The sequence below is a fragment of the Panulirus ornatus genome, chromosome 6, assembly GCF_036320965.1.
Source record: "Panulirus ornatus isolate Po-2019 chromosome 6, ASM3632096v1, whole genome shotgun sequence".
In the NCBI taxonomy this organism is placed as follows: domain Eukaryota; kingdom Metazoa; phylum Arthropoda; class Malacostraca; order Decapoda; family Palinuridae; genus Panulirus; species Panulirus ornatus.
This window is the reverse complement of record NC_092229.1, coordinates 31,045,019-31,067,765: the sequence shown is the minus strand read 5'-3', so window position 1 is coordinate 31,067,765 and position 22,747 is coordinate 31,045,019. Positions and strand designations below refer to the sequence as shown.

Sequence of the window (22,747 nt, the reverse complement as noted above, 5' to 3'; positions counted from 1 at the left end):
GAAGGTATGTACAGAGCATCAGATTGGGGAAGAGCAGTGTGGTTTCAGAAGTGGTAGAGGATGTGTGGATCAGGTGTTTGCTTTGAAGAATGTATGTGAGAAATACTTAGAAAAGCAAATGGATTTGTATGTAGCATTTATGGATCTGGAGAAGGCATATGATAGAGTTGATAGAGATGCTCTGTGGAAGGTATTAAGAATATATGGTGTGGGAGGCAAGTTGTTAGAAGCAGTGAAAAGTTTTTATCGAGGATGTAAGGCATGTGTACGTGTAGGAAGAGAGGAAAGTGATTGGTTCTCAGTGAATGCAGGTTTGCGGCAGGGGTGTGTGATGTCTCCATGGATGTTTTATTTGTTTATGGATGGGGTTGTTAGGGAGGTGAATGCAAGAGTTTTGGAAAGAGGGGCAAGTATGAAGTCTGTTGGGGATGAGAGAGCTTGGGAAGTGAGTCAGTCGTTGTTCGCTGATGATACAGCGCTGGTGGCTGATTCATGTGAGAAACTGCAGAAGCTGGTGACTGAGTTTCGTAAAGTGTGTGAAAGAAGAAAGTTAAGAGTAAATGTGAATAAGAGCAAGGTTATTAGGTACAGTAGGGTTGAGGGTCAAGTCAATTGGGAGGTGAGTTTGAATGGAGAAAAACTGGAGGAAGTGAAGTGTTTTAGATATCTGGGAGTGGATCTGGCAGCGGATGGAAACATGGAAGCGGAAGTGGATCATAGGGTGGGGGAGGGGCGAAAATTCTGGGAGCCTTGAAGAATGTGTGGAAGTCGAGAACATTATCTCGGAAAGCAAAAATGGGTATGTTTGAAGGAATAGTGGTTCCAACAATGTTGTATGGTTGCGAGGCGTGGGCTATGGATAGAGTTGTGCGCAGGAGGATGGATGTGCTGGAAATGAGATGTTTGAGGACAATGTGTGGTGTGAGGTGGTCTGATCGAGTAAGTAACGTAAGGGTAAGAGAGATGTGTGGAAATAAAAAGAGCATGGTTGAGAGAGCAGAAGAGGGTGTTTTGAAATGGTTTGGGCACATGGAGAGAATGAGTGAGGAAAGATTGACCAAGAGGATATATGTGTCGGAGGTGGAGGGAACGAGGAGAAGAGGGAGACCAAATTGGAGGTGGAAAGATGGAGTGAAAAAGATTTTGTGTGATCGGGGCCTGAACATGCAGGAGGGTGAAAGGAGGGCAAGGAATAGAGCGAATTGGAGCGATGTGGTATACCGGGGTTGACGTGCTGTCAGTGGATTGAATCGGGGCATGTGAAGCGTCTGGGGTAAACCATGGGAAGCTGTGTAGGTATGTATATTTGCGTGTGTGGACGTATGTATATACATGTGTATGGGGGTGGGTTGGGCCATTTCTTTCGTCTGTTTCCTTGCGCTACCTCGCAAACGCAGGAGACAGCGACAAAGCAAAAAAAAAAAAATATATATATATATATATATATATATCTTTCTTTCTTTTAAACTATTCGCCATTTCCCGCGTTAGCGAGGTAGCACTAAGAACAGAGGACTGGGCCTTTTTTGGAATATCCTCAACTGGCCCCCTCTGTTCCTTCTTTTGGAAAATTTAAAAAAAAAAAACGAGAGGGGAGGATTTCCAGCCCCTCGCTCCCTCCCCTTTTAGTCGCCTTCTACGACACGCAGGGAATACGTGGGAAGTATTCTTAATCCCCTATCCCCAGGGATATATCCCCAGCGACAAAGTATAATAAATAATAAAAATATATATATATATATATATATATATCGAGGTGAGGTGATGGCCAGGGCACTCGAAGGCGAATGACTTGTATGGTGTCGGGGAATGTGGGCCGGCTGCCGCGACCAGCATTTGTGCCACTGCTGGTTTGGTCTAAGGCGGGCGGCACGGACATGCAAGACGGTCAGTAACGCTAACCGCTACACCATGGAGTGATGCTACTACTTTTGTGAATTAAGAACCATTGCAACACAAACCTCGCCAGGTGGTAGAGTGACCCGCTGTGTATCGAGACAGACTTCCCCAGAACTTTTTTAAAGGGAAAGTAAATGTTTATAGTTCTGTTACTGGAGTGATAGTTTTCATACATGGTGCTCTGACAAGAAAATAGTGAAATTGGAAAAGAATGTAGCTTAGACATTGAAGCTTATTCTTTCATTGAAATGTGAACAAAGGGAGCATTTTTCAAAGTGATAGAGATAGAAGGCAAAAAGGTGTTTTTCATGAATGTACTGGAAAAGTTGAGGTCTAGATAAACTTTTGGTCTGTCAAGGCTTTATTATGGCGGATGACCAACTACCTACCCTCCTGTATCCAAGATATGGTTGTACTTTGTGTAAGGAAGACAATTGAGAAACATTATAAGCCAATATTCCAGTTTCATGTTAAAAGAAATGGTCCAGGCAGTATGATACAGTGGTTACATTGATGAAAACTACTATTGACGTTTGTGTAAATAAATTATACATTTCCCTTTTCCATAGCCAGAGGTTGAACCATAATGTGACATTCATTTTTTTAATTTCATTTCAAGAAAGAAGTTTCAGTTTTCTAAATCATTTCTTACATTTTTCATATGTATATATATGTGTGTGTGTATATGTGTGTATAAGTGTATATATGTGTATATGTGTGTGTATGTATATATATATATATATTATCCCTGGGGATAGGGGTGAAAGAATAATTCCCACGCATTCCTCACGTGTCGTAGAAGGCGACTAGAGGGGACGGGAGCGTGGGGCCAGAAATCCTCCCCTCCTTGTATTTTTAACTTTCTAAAAAAATGGGAAACAGAAGAAGTCATGCGGGGAGTGCTCATCCTCCTCGTAGACTCAGGTTGGGGTGTCTAAATGTGTGTGGATGTAACCAAGATGTGAAAAAAGGAGAGATAGGAAGTATGTTTGAGGAAAGGAACCTGGATGTTTTGGCTCTGAGTGAAACGAAGCTCAAGGGTAAAGGGGAAGAGTGGTTTGGGAATGTCTTGGGAGTAAAGTCAGGGGTTAGTGAGAGGACAAGAGCAAGGGAAGAGTAGCAGTACTCCTGAAACAGGAGTTGAGGGAGTATGTGATAGAATGTAAGAAAGTAAATTCTTGATTAATATGGGTAAAACTGAAAGTTGATGGAGAGAGATGGGTGATTATCGGTGCATATGCACCTGGGCATGAGAAGAAAGATCATGAGAGGCAAGTGTTTTGGGAGCAGCTGAATGAGTGTGTTACTGGTTTTGATGCACGTGACCGGGTTATAGTTATGGGTGATTTGAATGCAAAGGTGAGTAATGTGGCAGTTGAGGGAATAATTGGTATACATGGGGTGTTCAGTGTTGTAAATGGAAATGGTGAAGAGCTTGTAGATTTATGTGCTGAAAAAGGACAGGTGATTGGGAACACCTGGTTTAAAAAGCGAGATATACATAAGTATACGTATGTAAGTAGGAGAGATGGCCAGAGAGTGTTATTAGATTACGTGTTAATTGACAGGCGCGCGAAAGAGACTTTTGGATGTAAATGTGCTGAGAGGTGCAACTGGAGGGATGTCTGATCATTATCTTGTGGAGGCTAAGGTGAAGATTTGTAAGGGGTTTCAGAAAAGAAGAGTAAATGTTGGGGTGAAGAGTGTGGTGAGAGTAAGTGAGCTTGGGAAGGAGACTTGTGTGAGGAAGTACCAGGAGAGACTGAGTACAGAATGGAAGAAGGTGAGAACAATGGAAGTAAGGGGAGTGGGGGAGGAATGGGATGTATTTAGGGAATCAGTGATGGATTGCGCAAAAGATGCTTGTGGCATGAGAAGCGTGGGAGGTGGGTTGATTAGAAAGGGTAGTGAGTGGTGGGATGAAGAAGTAAGATTATTAGTGAAAGAGAAGAGAGAGGCATTTGGACGATTTTTGCAGGGAAAAAATGCAGTTGAGTGGGAGATGTATAAAAGAAAGAGACAGGAGGTCAAGAGAAAGGTGCAAGAGGTGAAAAAGAGGACAAATGAGAGTTGGGGTGAGAGAGTATCATTAAAATTTAGGGGGAATAAAAAGATGTTCTGGAAGGAGGTAAATAAAGTGTGTAAGACAAGGGAGCAAATGGGAACTTCAGTGAAGGGTGCTAATGAGGAGGTGATAACAAGTAGTGGTGATGTGAGAAGGAGATGGAGTGAGTATTTTGAAGGTTTGTTGAATGTGTTTGATGATAGAGTGGCAGATATAGGGTGTCTTGGTCGAGGTGGTGTGCAAAGTGATAGGGTTGGGGAAAATGATTTGGTAAACAGAGAAGAGGTAGTAAAAGCTTTGCGGAAGATGAAAGCCGGCAAGGCAGCAAGTTTGGATGGTATTGCAGTGGAATTTATTAAAAAAGGGGGTGACTGTATTGTTGACTGGTTGGTAAGGTTATTTAATGTATGTATGACTCATGGTGAGGTGCCTGAGGATTGGCGGAATGCGTGCATAGTGTCATTGTACAAAGGCAAAGGGGATAAGAGTGAGTGCTCAAATTACAGAGGTATAAGTTTGTTGAGTATTCCTGGTAAATTATATGGGAGGGTATTGATTGAGAGGGTGAAGGCATGTACAGAGCATCAGATTGGGGAAGAGCAGTGTGGTTTCAGAAGTGGTAGAGGATGTGTGGATCAGGTGTTTCCTTTGAAGAATGTATGTGAGAAATACTAAGAAAAGCAAATGGATTTGTATGTAGCATTTATGGATCTGGAGAAGGCATATGAGAGAGTTGATAGAGATGCTCTGTGGAAGGTATTAAGAATATATGGTGTGGGAGGCAAGTTGTTAGAAGCAGTGAAAAGTTTTTATCGAGGATGTAAGGCATGTGTATGTGTAGGAAGAGAGGAAAGTGATTGGTTCTCAGTGAATGTAGGTTTGCGGCAGGGGTGTGTGATGTCTCCATGGTTGTTTAATTTGTTTATGGATGGGGTTGTTAGGGAGGTGAATGCAAGAGTTTTGGAAAGAGGGGCAAGAATGAAGTCTGTTGGGGATGAGAGAGCTTGGGAAGTGAGTCAGTTGTTGTTCGCTGATGATACAGCGCTGTAGGCTGATTCATGTGAGAAACTGCAGAAGCTAGTGACTGAGTTTGGTAAAGCATGTGAAAGAAAAAAGTTAAGAGTAAATGTGAATAAGAGCAAGGTTATTAGGTACAGTAGGGTTGAGGGTCAAGTCAGTTGGGAGGTAAGTTTGAATGGAGAAAAACTGGAGGAAGTAAAGTGTTTTAGATATCTGGGAGTGGATCTGGCAGCGGATGGAACCATGGAAGCGGAAGTAAATGATAGGGTGGGGGAGAGGGCGAAAATTCTGGGAGCCTTGAATAATGTTTGGAAGTCGAGAACATTATCTCGGAAAGCAAAAATGGGTATGTTTGAAGGAATAGTGGTTCCAACAATGTTGTATGGTTGCGAGGCATGGGCTATGGATAGAGTTGTGCACAGGAGGGTGGATGTCCTGGAAATGAGATGTTTGAGGACAATATGTGGTGTGAGGTGGTTTGATCGTGTAAGTAATGTAAGGGTGAGAGAGATGTGTGGAAATAAAAAGAGTGTGGTTGAGAGAGCAGAAGAGGGTGTTTTGAAATGGTTTGGTCACATGGAGAGAATGAGTGAGGAAATATCGACCGAGAGGATATGTCAGAGGTGGAGGGAACGAGAAGAAGTGGGAGACCAAATTGGAGGTGGAAAGATGGTGAAAAAGATTTTGAGTGATCAGGGCCTGAACATGCAGTAGGGTGAAAGGCGTGCAAGGAATAGAGTGAATTGGAACGATGTGGTATACCGGGTTCGACGTGCTGGCAATGGATTGAACAAGGGCATGTGAAGCGTCTGGGGCTGGATGTGGAAAGGGAGCTGTGGTTTCGGTGCATTATTACATGACAGCTAGAGACTGAGTGTGAACGAATGGGGCCTTTGTTGTCTTTTCCTAGCGCTACCTCGCACACATGAGAGGGAGGGGGTTGTTATTCCATGTGTGGCGAGGTGGCGATGGGAATAAATAAAGGCAGACAGTATGAATTATGTAAATATGTATATATGTATATGTCTGTGTGTGTATATATATGTGTACATTGAGATGTATAAGTATGTATATTTGCGTGTGTGGACGTGTATGTATATACATGTGTATGTGGGTGGGTTTGGCCATTCTTTCGTCTGTTTCCTTGTGCTACCTCGCTAACGCGTGAGACAGCGACAAAGCAAAATAAATAAATATAAATGATTATTATTTCATAATAATATATATATATATATATATATATATATATATATATATATATATATATATATATATATATATATATATATATTTTTTTTTTTTTATTTTTTTTTTGCTTTGTCGCTGTCTCCTGCATTTGTGAGGTAGTGCAAGGAAACAGACGAAAGAAATGGCCCAACCCACCCCCATACACATGCCCTGATTCAATCCACTGACAGCACGTCAACCCCGGTATACCACATCGCTCCAATTCACTCTATTCCTTGCCCTCCTTTCACCCTCCTGCATGTTCAGGCCCCGATCACACAAAATCTTTTTCACTCCATCTTTCCACCTCCAATTTGGTCTCCCTCTTCTCCTTGCTCCCTCCACCTCCGACACATATATCCTCTTGGTCAATCTTTCCTCACTCATCCTCTCCATGTGCCCAAACCACTTCAAAACACCCTCTTCTGCTCTCTCAACCACGCTCTTTTTATTTCCACACATCTCTCTTACCCTTACGTTACTCACTCGATCAAACCACCTCACACCACACATTGTCCTCAAACATCTCATTTCCAGCACATCCATCCTCCTGCGCACAACTCTATCCATAGCCCACGCCTCGCAACCATACAACATTGTTGGAACCACTATTCCTTCAAACATACCCATTTTTGCTTTCCGAGATAAGGTTCTAGACTTCCACACATTCTTCAAGGCCCCCAGAATTTTTGCCCCCTCCCCCACCCTATGATCCACTTCATAGGGTGGGGGAGGGGGCAAAAATATATATATATATATATATATATATATATATATATATATATATATATATATATATATATATATATATATATATATATATAAGAGAGCATTGGGCTGGAGATCCTCCCCTATCGTTTTTTTTTTTTTATTTTCCAAAAGAAGGAACTGAGAAGGGGGCCAGGTGAAGATATTCTTTCAAAGGCCCAGTCCTCTGTTCTTAATGCTACCTCGCTAACGTGGGAAATGGCGAATGGTATGAAAGAAAGAAAAATATATATATACATATATATATATATATATATATATATATACATTCACTGAGAACCAATCACTTTCCTCTCTTCCTACACGTACACATGCCTTACATCCTCGATAAAAACTTTTCACTGCTTCTAACAACTTTCCTCCCACACCATATATTCTTAATACCTTCCACAGAGCATCTCTATCAACTCTATCATATGCCTTCTCCAGATCCATAAATGCTACATACAAATCCATTTGCTTTTCTAAGTATTTCTCACATACATTCTTCAAAGCAAACACCTGATCCACACATCCTCTACCACTTCTGAAACCACACTGCTCTTCCCCAATCTAATGCTCTGTACATGCCTTCACCCTCTCAATCAATACCCTCCCATATAATTTACCAGGAATACTCAACAAACTTATACCTCTGTAATTTGAGCACTCACTCTTATCCCCTTTGCCTTTGTACAATGGCACTATGCATGCATTCCGCCAATCCTCAGGCACCTCACCATGAGTCATACATACATTAAATAACCTTACCAACCAGTCAACAATACAGTCACCCCTTTTTTAATAAATTCCACTGCAATACCATCCAAACCTGCTGCCTTGCCGGCTTTCATCTTCCGCAAAGCTTTCACTACCTCTTCTCTGTTTACCAAATCATTTTCCCTAACCCTCTCACTTTGCACACCACCTCGACCAAAACACCCTATATCTGCCACTCTATCATCAAACACATTCAACAAACCTTCAAAATACTCACTCCATCTCCTTCTCACATCACCACTACTTGTTATCACCTCCTCATTAGCACCCTTCACTGAAGTTCCCATTTGCTCCCTTGTCTTACGCACTTTATTTACCTCCTTCCAGAACATCTTTTTATTCTCCCTAAAATTTAATGATACTCTCTCACCCCATATCTTTTTCTTTCAAACTATTCGCCATTTCCCGCATTAGCAAGGTAGCATTAAGAACAGAGGACTGGGCCTCTGAGGGAATATCCTCACCTGGCCCCCTTCTCTGTTCCTTCTTTTGGAAAAAAAAAAAAGAAAAAAAAAAAATACTTCCCACGTATTCCCTGCGTGTCGTAGAAGGCAACTAAAAGGGGAGGGAGCGGGTGGCTGGAAATCCTCCCCTCTCGTTTTTTCAATTTTCCAAAAGAAGGAACAGAGAAGGGGGCCAGGTGAGGATATTCCCTCGAAGGCCCAGTCCTCTGTTCTTAACGCTACCTCACTATCGCGGGAAATGGCGAATAGTACGAAAGAAAGAAAAGAAAATATATATATATATATATATATATATTATTTAAATTTTTATTTTGCTTTGTCGGTCTCCCGCGTTTGCGAGGTAGCGCAAGGAAACAGACGAAAGAAATGGCCCAACCCACCCTCATACACATGGATATACATACACGTCCACACACGCAAATATACATACCTATACATCTCAATGTACACATAGATATACACACACAGACATACATATATATACCCATGCACACAATTCACACTGTCTGCTTTTATTCATTCCCATCACCACCTCACCACACAGGGAATACCATCCCCCTCCCCTCATGTGTGCGGGGTAGCGCTAGGAAAAGACAACAAAGGCCTCATTCGTTCACACTCAGTCTCTAGCTGTCATGCAATAATGCCCGAAACCACAGCTCCCTTTCCACATCCAGGCCCCACACAGCTTTCCATGGTTTACCCCAGACACTTCACATGCCCTGATTCAATCCACTGACAGCACATCAACCCCGGTATACCACATCAATCCAATTCACTCTATTCCTTGCCCGCCTTTCACCCTCTTGCATGTTCAGGCCCCGATCACTCAAGATCTTTTTCACTCCATCTTTCCACCTCCAATTTGGTCTCCCACTTCTCCTTGTTCCCTCCACCTCCGACACATATATCCTCTTGGTCAATCTTTCCTCACTCATTCTCTCCATGTGCCCAAACCATTTCAAAACACCCTCTTCTGCTCTCTCAACCACGCTCTTTTTATTTCCACACATCTCTCTTACCCTTACATTACTTACTCGATCGAACCACCTCACACCACACATTGTCCTCAAACATCTCATTTCCAGCACATCCACCCTCCTGCGCACAACTCTATCCATTGCCCACGCCTCGCAACCATACAACACTGTTGGAACCACTATTCCTTCAAACATACCCATTTTTGCTTTCCGAGATAATGTTCTCGACTTCCACACATTCTTCAAGGCTCCCAGGATTTTCGCCCCCTCCCCCACCCTATGATTCACTTCCGCTTCCATGGTTCCATCCACTGCCAGATCCACTCCCAGATATCTAGAACACTTTACTTCCTTCAGTTTTTCTCCATTCAAACTTACCTCCCAATTGACTTGACCCTCAACCCTACTGTACCTAATAACCTTGCTCTTATTCACATTTACTCTTAACTTTCTTCTTTCACACACTTTACCAAACTCAGTCACTAGCTTCTGCAGTTTCTCACATGAATCAGCCACCAGCGCTGTATCATCAGCGAACAACAACTGACTCACTTCCCAAGCTCTCTCATCCACAACAGACTTCATTCTTGCCCCTCTTTCCAAAACTCTTGCATTCACCTCCCTAACAACCCCATCTATAAACAAATTAAACAACCATGGAGACATCACACACCCCTGCCACAAACCTACATTCACTGAGAACCAATCACTTTTCTCTCTTCCTACATGTACACATGCCTTACATCCTCGATAAAAACTTTTCACTGCTTCTAACAACTTGCCTCCCACACCAAATATTCTTAATACCTTCCACAGAGCATCTCTATCAATTCTATCATATGCCTTCTCCAGATCCATAAATGCTACATACAAATCCATTTGCTTTTCTAAGTATTTCTCATATACATTCTTCATAGCAAACACCTGATCCACACATTCTCTACCACTTCTGAAACCACACTGCTCTTCCCCAATCTGATGCTCTGTACATGCCTTTACCCTCTCAATCAATACCCTCCCATATAATTTCCCAGGAACACTCAACAAAGTTATACCTCTGTAATTTGAGCACTCACTCTTATCCCCTTTGCCTTTGTACAATGGCACTATGCAAGCATTCCGCCAATCCTAAGGCACCTCACCATGAATCATACATACATTAAATAACCTTACCAACCAGTCACTCCCTTTTTAAATAAATTCCACTGCAATACCATCCAAACGTGCTGCCTTGCCGGCTTTTATCTTCCGCAAAGCTTTTACTACCTCTTCTCTGTTTAACAAATCATTTTCCCTAACCCTCTCACTTTGCACACCTCGACCAAAACACCCTATATATGCCACTCCATCATCAAACACATTCAACAAACCTTCAAAATACTCACTCCACCTCTTTCTCACATCACCACTACTTGTTATCACCTCCCCATTAGGCCCCTTGACTTGAAGTTCACATTTGTTCCCTTGTCTTACACACTTTATTTACCTTCTTCCAAAACATCTTTTTATTCTCCCTAAAATCTAATGATACTCTATCATGCGAACTCTCATTTGCCCTCTTTTTCACCTCTTGCACCTTTCTCTTGACCTCCTGCCTCTTTCCTTTATACATCTCCCACTCATTTGCATCATTTCCCTGCAAAAATCGTTCAAAGCCCTCTCTCTTCTCTTTCACTAATAATCTTACTTCTTCATCCCACCACTCACTACACTTTCTAATCTGCCCACCTCCCACGCTTCTCATGCCACAAGCATCTTTTGCACAAGCCATCAATGCTTCCCTAAATGCATCCCATTCCTCCCCCACTCCTCCTTTGTCTCTCCTGGTACTTCCTCACACAAGTCTCTTTCCCAAGCTCACTTACTCTCACCACTCTCTTCACCCCAACATTCTCTTTTCTGAAAACCTCTACAAATCTTCACCTTCGCCTCCACAAGGTAATGATAAGACATCCCTCCAGTTGCACCTCTCAGCACATTAACATCCAAAAGTCTCTCTTTTGCGCGCCTGTCAATTAACACGTAATCCAATAATGCTCTCTGGCCACCTCTCCTACTTACATACGTATACTTATGTATATCTCTCTTTTTAAATCAGGTATTCCCAATTACCAGTCCTTTTTCAGCACATAAATCTACAAGCTCTTCACCATTTGCATTTGCAACACTGAACACCCCATGTATACCAATCATTCCCTCAACTGCCACATTACTCACTTTCGCAGTCAAATCATCCATCACTATAACCTGGTCTCGTGCATCTAAACCACTAACACACTCATTCAGCTGCTCCCAAAACACTTGCCTCTCATGATCTTTCTTCTCATGCCCAGGTGCATATGCACCAATAATCACCCATCTCTCTCCATCAACTTTCAGTTTTATCCATATCAATCTAGAGTTTACTTTCTTACACTCTATCACATACTCCCACCACTCCTGTTTCACTAGTAGTGCTACTCCTTCCCTTGCTCTTGTCCTCTCACTAACCCCTGACATTCCCAAACCACTCTTCCCCTTTACCCTTGAGCTTCGTTTCACTCAGAGCCAAAACATCTAGGTTCCTTTCCTCAAACATACTACCTATCTCTCCTTTTTTCTCATCTTGGTTACATCCACACACATTTAGACACCCCAATCTGAGCCTTTGAGGAGGATGAGCACTCCCCGCATGACTCCTTCTTCTGCTTCTTCTGTTTCCCCTTTTAGAAAGTTAAAATACAAGAAGGGGAGGATTTCTAGCCCCCACTATATATATTCAAACTTACCTCCCAGTTGACTTGACCCTGAACCCTACTGTACCTAATAACCTTGCTCTTATTTACATTTAATCTCTGCTTTCTTCTTTCACACACTTTACCAAACTCAGTCACCAGCTTCTGCAGTTTCTCACATGAATCAGCCACCAGCGCTGTATCATCAGCAAACAACAACTGACTCACTTCCCAAGCCCTCTCATTGAAAACAGACTGCATACTTTCCCCTCTCTCCAAAACTCTTGCATTCACCTCCCTAACAAACCCATCCGTAAACAAATTAAACGGCCATGGAAATACTCTTGCATTTACCTCCCTAACAACTGCATGCATAGAAACTCCCCTATCCCTGGGGATAGGGTAGAAAGAATACTTCCCACGTATTCCCTGCGTGTCATAGAAGGCGACTAAAAGGGGAGGGAGCGGGGGGGCTGGAAATCCTCCCCTCTTGTTTTTTTTTAATTTTCCAAAAAAAGGAACAAAGAAGGGGGCCAGGTGAGGATATTCCCTCAGAGGCCCAGTCCTCTGTTCTTAACACTACCTTGCTAACGCAGGAAATGGCGAATAGTTTGAAAGAAAAAGAAAAGTTTGAATAGAGAAAAACTGGAGGAAGTGAAGTGTTTCAGATATCGGGGAGTGGATTTAGCAGCGGATAGAACCATGGAAGCAGAAGTGAGTCACAGGGTGGGGGAGGGGGCAAAGGTTCTGGGAGCATTGAAGAATGTGTGGAAGGCGAGAACGTTATCTCGGACAGCAAAAATGGGTATGTTTGAAGGAATAGTGGTTCCACCAATGCTATATAGTTGTGAGGCATGGGCTATGGATAGGATTGTGTGGAAGAGGGTGGATGAGATGGAAATGAGATGCTTGAGGACAATATGTGGTGTGATGTGGTTTGATCGAGTAAGTAATGAAAGGATAAGAGAGATATGTGATAATAGAAAGAGGGTGGTTGAGAGAGCAGAAGAGGGTGTATATGCTTTCTCCAGATCTATAAATGCTACATACAAATCCATCTTATTTTCTGAGTATTTCTCATGTGCATTCTTTAAAGCAAACACCTGATCCACACATTCTGAAATCACACAGCTGTTCCCCAATCTGGTGCTCTGAACATGCCTTTGCCATCTCGATCAATACCCTCCCATATAATTTCCCAGGAATACTCAACAACTTATGCCTCTGTAATTTGAACACTCACCTTTATCCCTTCTGCCTCTGTACAATGACACTATGCATGCATTCCACCAATCCTCAGGCATTTCACAATGATCCATGCATACAACAAATATCCTTATCAACCAATCAACAACACAGTCACCCCCTTTTTTGATAAATTCCACTGCAATACCATCCAAACCCGCTGCCTGACCGGCTTTCATCTTCCATGAAGTTTTCATTAACTCTTCTTTGTTTACCAATCCAATCTCCCTGACCCTCTCACTTCGCACATCATCCTGAACAAACACCCTATATCTGCCACTCTATCATCAAACACATTCAACAAACCTTCAAAATACTCACTCCATCTCCTTCTCACTTCATCAATACTTGTTCTTACCTCCCCATTAGTCCCATTCACTGATTTTCCCATTTGCTCTCGTCTAATGCACTTTATTTACCTCTTTCTGAAACATCTTTTTATTCGCCCTAAAATTTAATGATACTCTCTCCTCTCAACTCTCATTTGCCCTCTTTTTCACCTCTTTCACCTTTCTCTTGACTTCCTGCTGCTTTCTTTTATACATCTCCCAGTCCTTTGCACTACCTCCCTGCAAAAATCGTCCAAATGCCTCTCTCTTCTCCTTCACTAACAATCTTACTTCTTCATCCCACCATTCACTACCCTTTCTAATCTACCCACCTCCCACCTTTCTCATGCCACATGCATCTTTTGTGCAAGCCATCACTGTTTCACTAAATGCATCCCATTCCTCTCCCACTCCCTTTACGTCATTTGCTCTCACCTTTTGCCATTCTACTCTTAATCTCTCCTGGTACCTCCTCACACAAGTCTCCTTTCCAAGATCACTTACTCTCATCCTCACACAAGTCTCCTTTCCAAGATCACTTACTCTCACCACTCTCTTCTCCCAAACATTCTCTCTTTTTTTTCTGAAAGCCTCTGCACATCTTCATCTTTGCCTCCAAAAGACAGTGATCAGACATCCCTCCAGCTGCCCATCTCAGCACATTAACATCAGAAAGTCTCTTTAACACACCTATGAATTAACACATAACCCAATAACGCCTTCTGGACATCTCTCCAACTCGCATACGTATACTTAGGTATCTCTCTTTTTAAACCAGGTATTCCAAATCACCAGTCCTTTTTCAGAACACAAATCCACAAGCTCTTCACCATTTCAATTTACAACACTGAACACCCCATGTACACTAATTATACACTCAATTGCCACATTACTCACCTTTGCATCTAAATCATCCATCACTTTAACCTGGTCTTGAGCATCAAAGCTGCTAACACTCTCACTTAGCGGCTTCCAAAACACTTGCCTCTCATGATCTTTCTTCTTATGACCAGGTGCATAGGGACCAATAATCACCCATCTCTCTCCATCCACTTTCAGTTTTACTCACATCAATCTAGAGTTTACTTTCTTACACTCTCACATATTCCTGCACCTCCTGCTTCAGTTGGAGTGTTACTCCTTCCTTAGCTTTTGTCCTCTCACTAACCCCTGACTTAGCTCTTGTCCTCTCACTGACCCCTGATTTTACTCCCACGACATTCCCAAATAACTCTTCCCTTTTACCCTTGAGCTTTGTTTCACTCAGAGGCAAAACATCCAAGTACCTTTCCTTGAACATACTACCTATCTCTCCTTTTTTCTTATCTTGTTTACATCCACACACATTTAGACACCCCAATCTGAGCCTTCGAGGAGGATGAGCACTCCCCGCATGACTCCTTCTTCTGTTCCCCTTTTAGAAACTTAAATACATATACACATATACATACATATATAGAGACATATACTTATATAAACTTGTACATATTCATACTTGCTTTCCCTCATCCCTTCCTGGTGACACCCAATCCCACAGGAAATAGCATTGCCACTCCCAGCTTCAGCAAGGTAGTGCCAGGAAAACAGACAAAAAAATGGCCACATTCGTTCACACTCAGTCTCTAGCTGTCATGTGCAATCCACCGAAACCACAACTCCCTATCCACATCCAGACCACACAGTCCTTTCCATGGTTTACCCTAGAGACTTCACATGCGCTGGTTCAGTCCATTGATAGAATCTCAACCCCGGTATACCACATCATTCCAATTCACTCTAATCCTTACACGCTTCTCACCCTCCTGTATGTTCAGGCCCCGATCTCTCAAAATCTTTTTCACTCCATCTTTCCACTTCCAATTTGGTCACCTGCTTCTCCTTGCTCTCTTCACCTCTGATACATACATCCACTTTGTCAATCTTTCCTCACTCATTCTCTCCACATGTGCAAATCGTTTCAACATATCCTCTTCTGCTCTCGCATCCACACTCTTTATATTTCCACACATCTCTCTTACCCTTTCACTACTTACCCCAAGTATTTTTGCCCCTCACTCACCATGATACAACCTCACCATAGGTGACTTTTAACACAATGTGTAGCCAATGACAGGAGAAGTTTGGCAACATCTAATAATGTGACAAAGATGTATATAATTCAGCTGTGTGTGTTTCAAGGGCCAGCCTCTAACATCATATCCTTATCATCAAAATATTTTTGAGCAAACCAGTTGTCTGTTCTTTTTTTATGTTGAAGGCTCTAGTCATGTACAAAAATCCACATCAAGGCTGAGCCCTTAATTGAAATATAGAGAGAATTATGAAAAGAAAAAAGAAAAGACAGGGGAAAGTATTTACATATTTCTGAGAAAAGAAAGACCTTTCTTCTGAAATGTGCCAGGTCATAGTTACTGGGAAAGACATAAGTAGGTAGAGGGTTCCAGAGCTTCAACATGTAGGGAAAGAAGCAGGTATCAAAATGGCCCACCCTTGAGTAGCCTATGGCCATACAATAATCATGTGATGCAGCAGTTTGCTGATTATCGTGTGGTCCAGCTAGTGGTGGGGACAAAGAGGCAGCTAGTTGTCAAGTGCAAAAACCAAAGTGATATTTATAGAAGAAGGAAACTGAAGCAACATTGCAGCGTAGGGCAAGGGGGTCAAGTTTGGAAGTTGGCCTGGGACAATTTATAAGTTGGACTGCTTTTGACTCTACTCTGTCAAGAATGGTTACAGAGCTACAACTACCTCAAATGTGAGAGCAGTACTCTATACAAGGATGAATCAATCCCTTGTATAAACAGAGTAAATTCAGAAGAGAAGTTTCAACATCTAAACAGGACGCCCAGTTTTAGAGGCAGATTTAGCTTTTCTCGCAAAGTGTGGTTTCCAAGAAAGAGTGGATGTTACAGTAATACCAAGTATTTTCATTGAGTCAAGAGGTGGAATTACAGAACTGTTAAAGGAGAGATGAGAGTTGAGAGGAGTCTTCGACAGAGAGATGAGTAGAAATTGTGTCTTGGAGGCATTAAACTTAACAAGATTTTGTGTACCCAACTGAGATATCCTGTCCAAGTCTGATTCAACTGAGTTAGCTGTATCAAGAAGGCACACACACATCGAGTGAGAGAAGAGGGAGCAGAACTGAATGATGTGGATGAATGCAGTGTTGAATCATCAGCGTATGAGTGCATTGGATTATTCGTGGAGGAGAGGAAATCACTGAAAAAAAGAGAAAAAGTGTAGATGATAGGACAGAACCTTGGGGGACACTGCTGTTGACAGAGAAAAGGGAAGAGGCTGATCCATCAACAACCAAAGACATACATCAGCCAGAAAGGAAGCTAGATATGAAGGAGCAAAGTGAGGGAGTGAAGCCAAAAGAGGGGAGCTTAGAGATGAGACCCCAATGGCATACCCTGTCAAAAGACTTACATATGTCAAGGGCAACTACATATGACTCCCAAGAATCTTTCAGGGATGATGACCAGACATCTGTAAGATAGGAAAGAATAATACTAGTGGATCTCGCCTTACAGAAGCCATACTGGTGATCAGAGAGAAGACTGATTTTCGAGGTGTTTAAGTATATAGGAGTTACCTCAACATGGTAATGAAAACAAAATCCTCAGAGCAAACCTCACTTTGTCCATTAGCTGTCTGCTCCTGTCTCTGTGCCAAAATACGTCTCTCCTGTAGCTGTCGTGATGGAATCAGTCCAGCACGCATGTTACGGTCTCCTTCCCTTCGAGCTTGCCACCTAATGAAGGCAATATCATGATGGTACCTCTACCGAAAAACACTTCATATAAGAGACAATATAGACTGAAATCTTACAGTAAAGAATGCCAAAGACAGAATAATTTCATTATCTTTCCTTGTGTAAATTTCTGAAAGCAGATTGTTACTCACCAGTATGGATCATCCTGGGTGACTATATGGAGGATATCATGTTTCTTGAATCCAAGTCCAGCTTCTTTGCATGGTATGTGTTTGTCCTCTTTTGGTTCATAGTTAAAGTAGGCACGAACTCGTATTTTGCTCTCCCGTAAATATGCTGCACTACCCGCGGGAAGGAGCTTAAATGTGATGGTGCCTTCTGCTTGCATCTATAAAAACAAATTTCTTGAAAGATCTTAAATCATGCTAACTTCTAATCAATGGATCATAAACATTCTTATATCTACGATAAAAAAGATTCATAGATCAAGAATGTAATTCTAAAAAAAAGTTATACACTGACCTTTACTGAAAAGTTTCTACAATCACTATTCAAAGAAATTATCCAGATTGGTCAGACTGTCCTACTAAAGAGCAAGAGATAAGAATCTGGTTAGTACTTTCCTTGTACTTCTGTGTAGACTTAGTAAATTTAATAGTATGAAATATTACATAAGAGGGTCATAAAAAAAAGTGATCAATTTCCTACATAAGGTGAATGTTAAACAAAGAGTCATCTAATGTTCTCATTAGCAGACTTTTGCTAAATCGCAAAGCTTCAGTAATATTCTTATCAACATAAGCAGTATGCATATATCTATCGGCATTTCAAATACTTTTATACACCAAAAACCAAAATCATATGGATCATGACATTTTGACAATTAATGTATTATAAATGACGGATTCCTGTTAAACTATCACATTCAATTTACATTTCAAATATTCTTAGATCTAAACACATTCTGATGAAGTTCAATCTCCATTTCTTCTACTATAGACAGATAAAAACTCTTCAGTACATGGAGTCAAAGTTCAGAAACTTGGAATAGAGAAATGCCCACACATCTAAGATCCTTATCAAAACAGCTGATAAGTTTTCAGGATTGCTGCTTTATTTACTTTGCATTGCTTTAGTCTGTGCTGTACTTTGTCAAAGACAGCATTCAAAGTGGCAGTATTCAATACTTTTCTCTGTTAAATCTGTGATTTTTTGCTTTCATAATGCTAATGAAAAAAGTAACGCTGAGTGTAATGGTGCAAAACAAGAAGCATGTTATACATCCTATTGTGAGCAGTTGAAATTCTAGAAAAAATTTAGATAAGGGCGAGTTCAAGGCAGGGGCCACTATTCTCAGGTACCAGTGGGTCAGGTATAGAACCTTATTTTTTAGGTGTTAGAGGTTCAAGCGAGAAGCCTTGTTACCCACTTAGTTAATTCTTTGTATTGCTCTTATGTTATTCCCTTCTGAAGAAGTTTTGAAAACCAGATGAAAGTTTGAGAAACGTTCATTCACTTTTCCTGCAAGTAGTGTGGATTACTAACTTCACTCATGAAATGGTGACCATCATCACTGTAATGTCAAGCATTACCAATTTAACTCAATTAACACAATCAGAAAAAGAGCAATGCAGTCCTAAGGATAAAATCTCCCTGAAAAGTGCTATATTGAACCATGAAATATAATGTATAGTATTAACCCCTTAAACCCTTAAGACAAAAAACTATTTGAGTTAAGCAACTCCAATAGGCAGATATTTAGGCATAGAGTTTTGTGTCTCTGTTTCAAAGTTGCATGCCGAACCTGATTGTTGTCACACTGGCGGTGCACAATAACTTCTAACAGTCAGCCTTCCTCCAACCATGCCACTAACAGAAAATTCTCATGATTTTTCTATGAAGACAACTGAGTGGCTTTTAATAAGATTTAGAGGACCAGATAGCTGATCCTAAGTTACCTGACAGTGAAGATCTGTCTTTAGATTGCATGGAGTGATTTTTTGGACAGTGACTTTTCCAGCATTGAAAGCTCACCAAAATGAGGCAACAAAAGGTGTTCCTAGCATAAATGGAGGTAGTATTGTAAGCCCCCTAGCTGACCATGACAACAATGCATGGTCAGTGCAAACAGTGATATTACAAATATCAATAATTTTGCTGCTAAGTAAAAAATCGTCAATGATTTACAATGATTATAAAATAAAATAATTACAAAAAAGAATTGCTAAAAATTACTAAAAATTACAATGTATTAATCAACAGTAATCAGTTTGGTAAAATAACAAGAAAATATTCATAATGGCCTTACTCCAGCACTTTTTAGGGCAATATGCTGAGAAACCTACAAAACTTCTACACACTATGCAAGTAAAAGTGGATTGTATAGACTTCTGAAGTGATTATTTTCATGGTTATGTGAATATCTTTGAAATCATATGGATATGTAAATTTACTAAATGAGAAAAGCTAATTCAGGAGTTCAAGGGTTAAAATGGGTGCACTCTCACAAATCCAAGACTCAAAAAACCAGTTTCATCAGAAATCTGGCTGCTAGTATAAAAAGAAATCATTCTTATCTATTTTCATTTTATCATACTTTGTCGCTGTCTCCCGCATGAGCGAGGTAGTGCAAGGAAACCAACGAAAGAATGGCCCAACCCATCCCCATACGCATGTATATACATACACGTCCACACACGCACATATACATACCTATACATTTCAACATTTATGTATATATATACATACACAGACATATACATACATACACATGTACATAATTCATACTGTCTGCTTTTATTAATTCCCGTCACCACCCCGCCACACATGAAATGAAAACCCCCTTCCCCTGCACACACGCGAGGTAGCGCTAGGAAAAGACAGCAAAGGCCACATTCATTCACACTCAGTCTCTAGCTGTCATGTATAATGCACTGAAACCACAGCTCCCTTTCCACATCCAGGCCCCACAAAACTTTCCATGGTTTACCCCAGATGCATCACATGCCCTGGTTCAATCCATTGACAGCACATCGACCCCGTTATACCACATCGTTCCAATTCACTCTATTCCTTGCATGCCTTTCACCCTCCTGCCTTGATTGCTCAAAATCTCTTTCACTCCATCCTTACACCTCCAATTTGGTCTCCCACTTCTCCTTGTTCCCTCCACCTTTGACACATATATCCTCTTTGTCAATCTTTCCTCACTCATTCTCTCCATGTGACCAAACCATTTCAATACACTCTCTTCTGCTCTCTCAACCACACTCCTTTTATCATCACACATCTCTCTTACCCTTTCATGACTTACTTGATCAAACCACCTCACATCACATACTGTCCTCAAACATCTCATTTCCAACACATCCACCCTCCTCCACACAACCCTATCTATAGGTAATAATCCTAGGATAATTTTCAAAAACAAGGAACAAGCAAAATTAGTAGTTGGAGTGGCTGCTTAACTATTTGGCACTCTCTGGGCCCCAGTATACTTAGCTGTTCAAAGGCACATAACTCATATTTTTTCCAAATTTTGCTTCTCAAAGAAAGTTACAATGTCTTTCAAAAGAACAGCAAGCACCCCTCTGTGTTCTCACGATGGAAAAAAATCCCAGAAGCAAAATGGTCTATCATTAGAGTAAGATGAAGGGTACTTTCCTGAAGAAGTTTGGTGATGATTACAGAGTTGACACTTCTGCAGTTTATTATCTCAAGACAAAGAATGAGAAAATACAATAGCTTTCTGCAGAAACTGAGTTACCCAAATGTATAAGGAGCTATAAAGTTAAAGTATAAACTGAAGATGTGGATCATGTTCTATTTGAGTAGTTTTATTGGGGTAGGAGAGAGGTGGTGATATCTACAGGGTAAAAGTGAGTGGATTGCACTGTAGTTTCTAAATAAACTGAGAACAGAAAACCATGACTTTATTATCAAAGATAGTTACAAATTTATAATTCGTATGGCATGTGACTATCAAAAGTGTGAGGTGAACATTATTGGATGATTATGAAGCTGCCAAAGAATAGACTGTGTGATTTCCTAATTCATTTGTTGACTAAAATTTGAGTGCTGAACAAATCTACACGTAGAGGGTGTCCATGATGTCTTGTTACCTGTGTAACACAGGTAGCAGGTTGGTGACAACAGCCAAGCAAGGTGGTACTATCATCCTGACTAAGAAGCATTAAAGTGGTGCCTGGCACCTTCTTACACTCTCCATGCCAGAATTGCTAGTCTTACTCAGTCTCACCAAAATGAGACTACTGGGCTAGTCCTTCCATCTTCTTACAAGGACCATACACCTAATCAAATCTTGTTTATTATTATTACATTTTCATGTAAGTATTTTAGTCAATTCCTGTCCACTCAAACACTTATGAATATCATAATGATAGTCTATCTATCTATCTATCTATCTATCTATCTATCCATCTATCTACATCTCCAATGCCCATTCCTCCAAGAACTCCCATCAAGGGGTGCCCACGGCAAAAGATTCCACTTATCCCCATCCTTACATGCCTCCCTTGCATACACCATTCCACACATTCTTCCTGCATCTCTCCCTCCAGTATTCCTCCACCCTATTTGCCCATGTCACAGGTGGTCTTCCATATACACCAACCCCTTTAATTGTACTATCATACACTCTCCTTGTAAACTCCCAGCCTTGCATTCTTTCCATGTGCCCATTCTATCACTCCACAATTCACTCCCTTTGCATTCCTTGCCATACCACATCTCTCATACACCCTTTCATTTCTTTCTTCATTCCATGTAGTCACATCACATGCTCATCTCAAAGAGCTCATTTCCACTGTCTGGATTCTTGACCTCTGTGCCTCATTCCACATCCTTGTTTTGGCTGCATAAATCAGGGGGTTGGGAGGACAAGACTGTCCCTTAATCCTCTCTTCGTTTCCATACTTACATCTCTACCCTTCATTATTCTATTCAGGAATGCAATGACTCCTCTAACCTGCACTGTTCTCTCTCTTATCTCTCCCTCCATATCACCACACTTATGCAAGATAGCTCCCAAATACTTAAATTCCCTCACTTCCAGTCTTTTTACCCACATCCACAGCACAATTTTGCACACTTTTTCTTTCACTCTATATGGTTTTACAAAATCTATACTTTCACTCTGTTTACTTTCAAACACCATTACTTTACTTTCACTTGCATCTACCTTCAATCTCCTTCACTTACAGACATCATAAAACACACTTACATCTTTCTGCATCTCCTCTTCACTCTGCAAACAACACAGTGCCATCTGCAAACAGGCTTGCTACTAGCCATCATATCTCACTGTCGCACTTCATCTCTGCACCCTTTTTCCCTAGTTTTGCTTTCATCCCTCTTATCACTCCATCCATATAAATATTAAAAAGGCACAATGGCATCACACAGCTTTGCCTCACACCTACATGTATCCCAAAACTTTTGCTCAGCTCTCCATCCACCCTTACACATGTATTTGCTCCTCTATAGAAAGCTTTTACACCATCCAACAGTTTTCCCCTATTCCATATATCCTTAACAC

The 22,747-nt window shown here is 41.2% G+C and overlaps 1 protein-coding gene across 1 annotated transcript in view; it reads right to left on the bottom strand.

Moving 5' to 3' along the window:
- Positions 1–22,747, bottom strand: part of metro (membrane palmitoylated protein 7-like protein metro) — a 278,984-nt gene that overhangs the window by 154,721 nt on the left and 101,516 nt on the right. Inside the window, exons 7-8 of the mRNA XM_071662259.1 lie at positions 17,382–17,578; positions 17,114–17,229 (exon numbers count right to left, since the gene is read on the bottom strand). Of these exons, the coding sequence (XP_071518360.1) occupies positions 17,114–17,229; positions 17,382–17,578 (313 nt within the window). The remainder of the gene's footprint in view (positions 1–17,113; positions 17,230–17,381; positions 17,579–22,747) is intronic.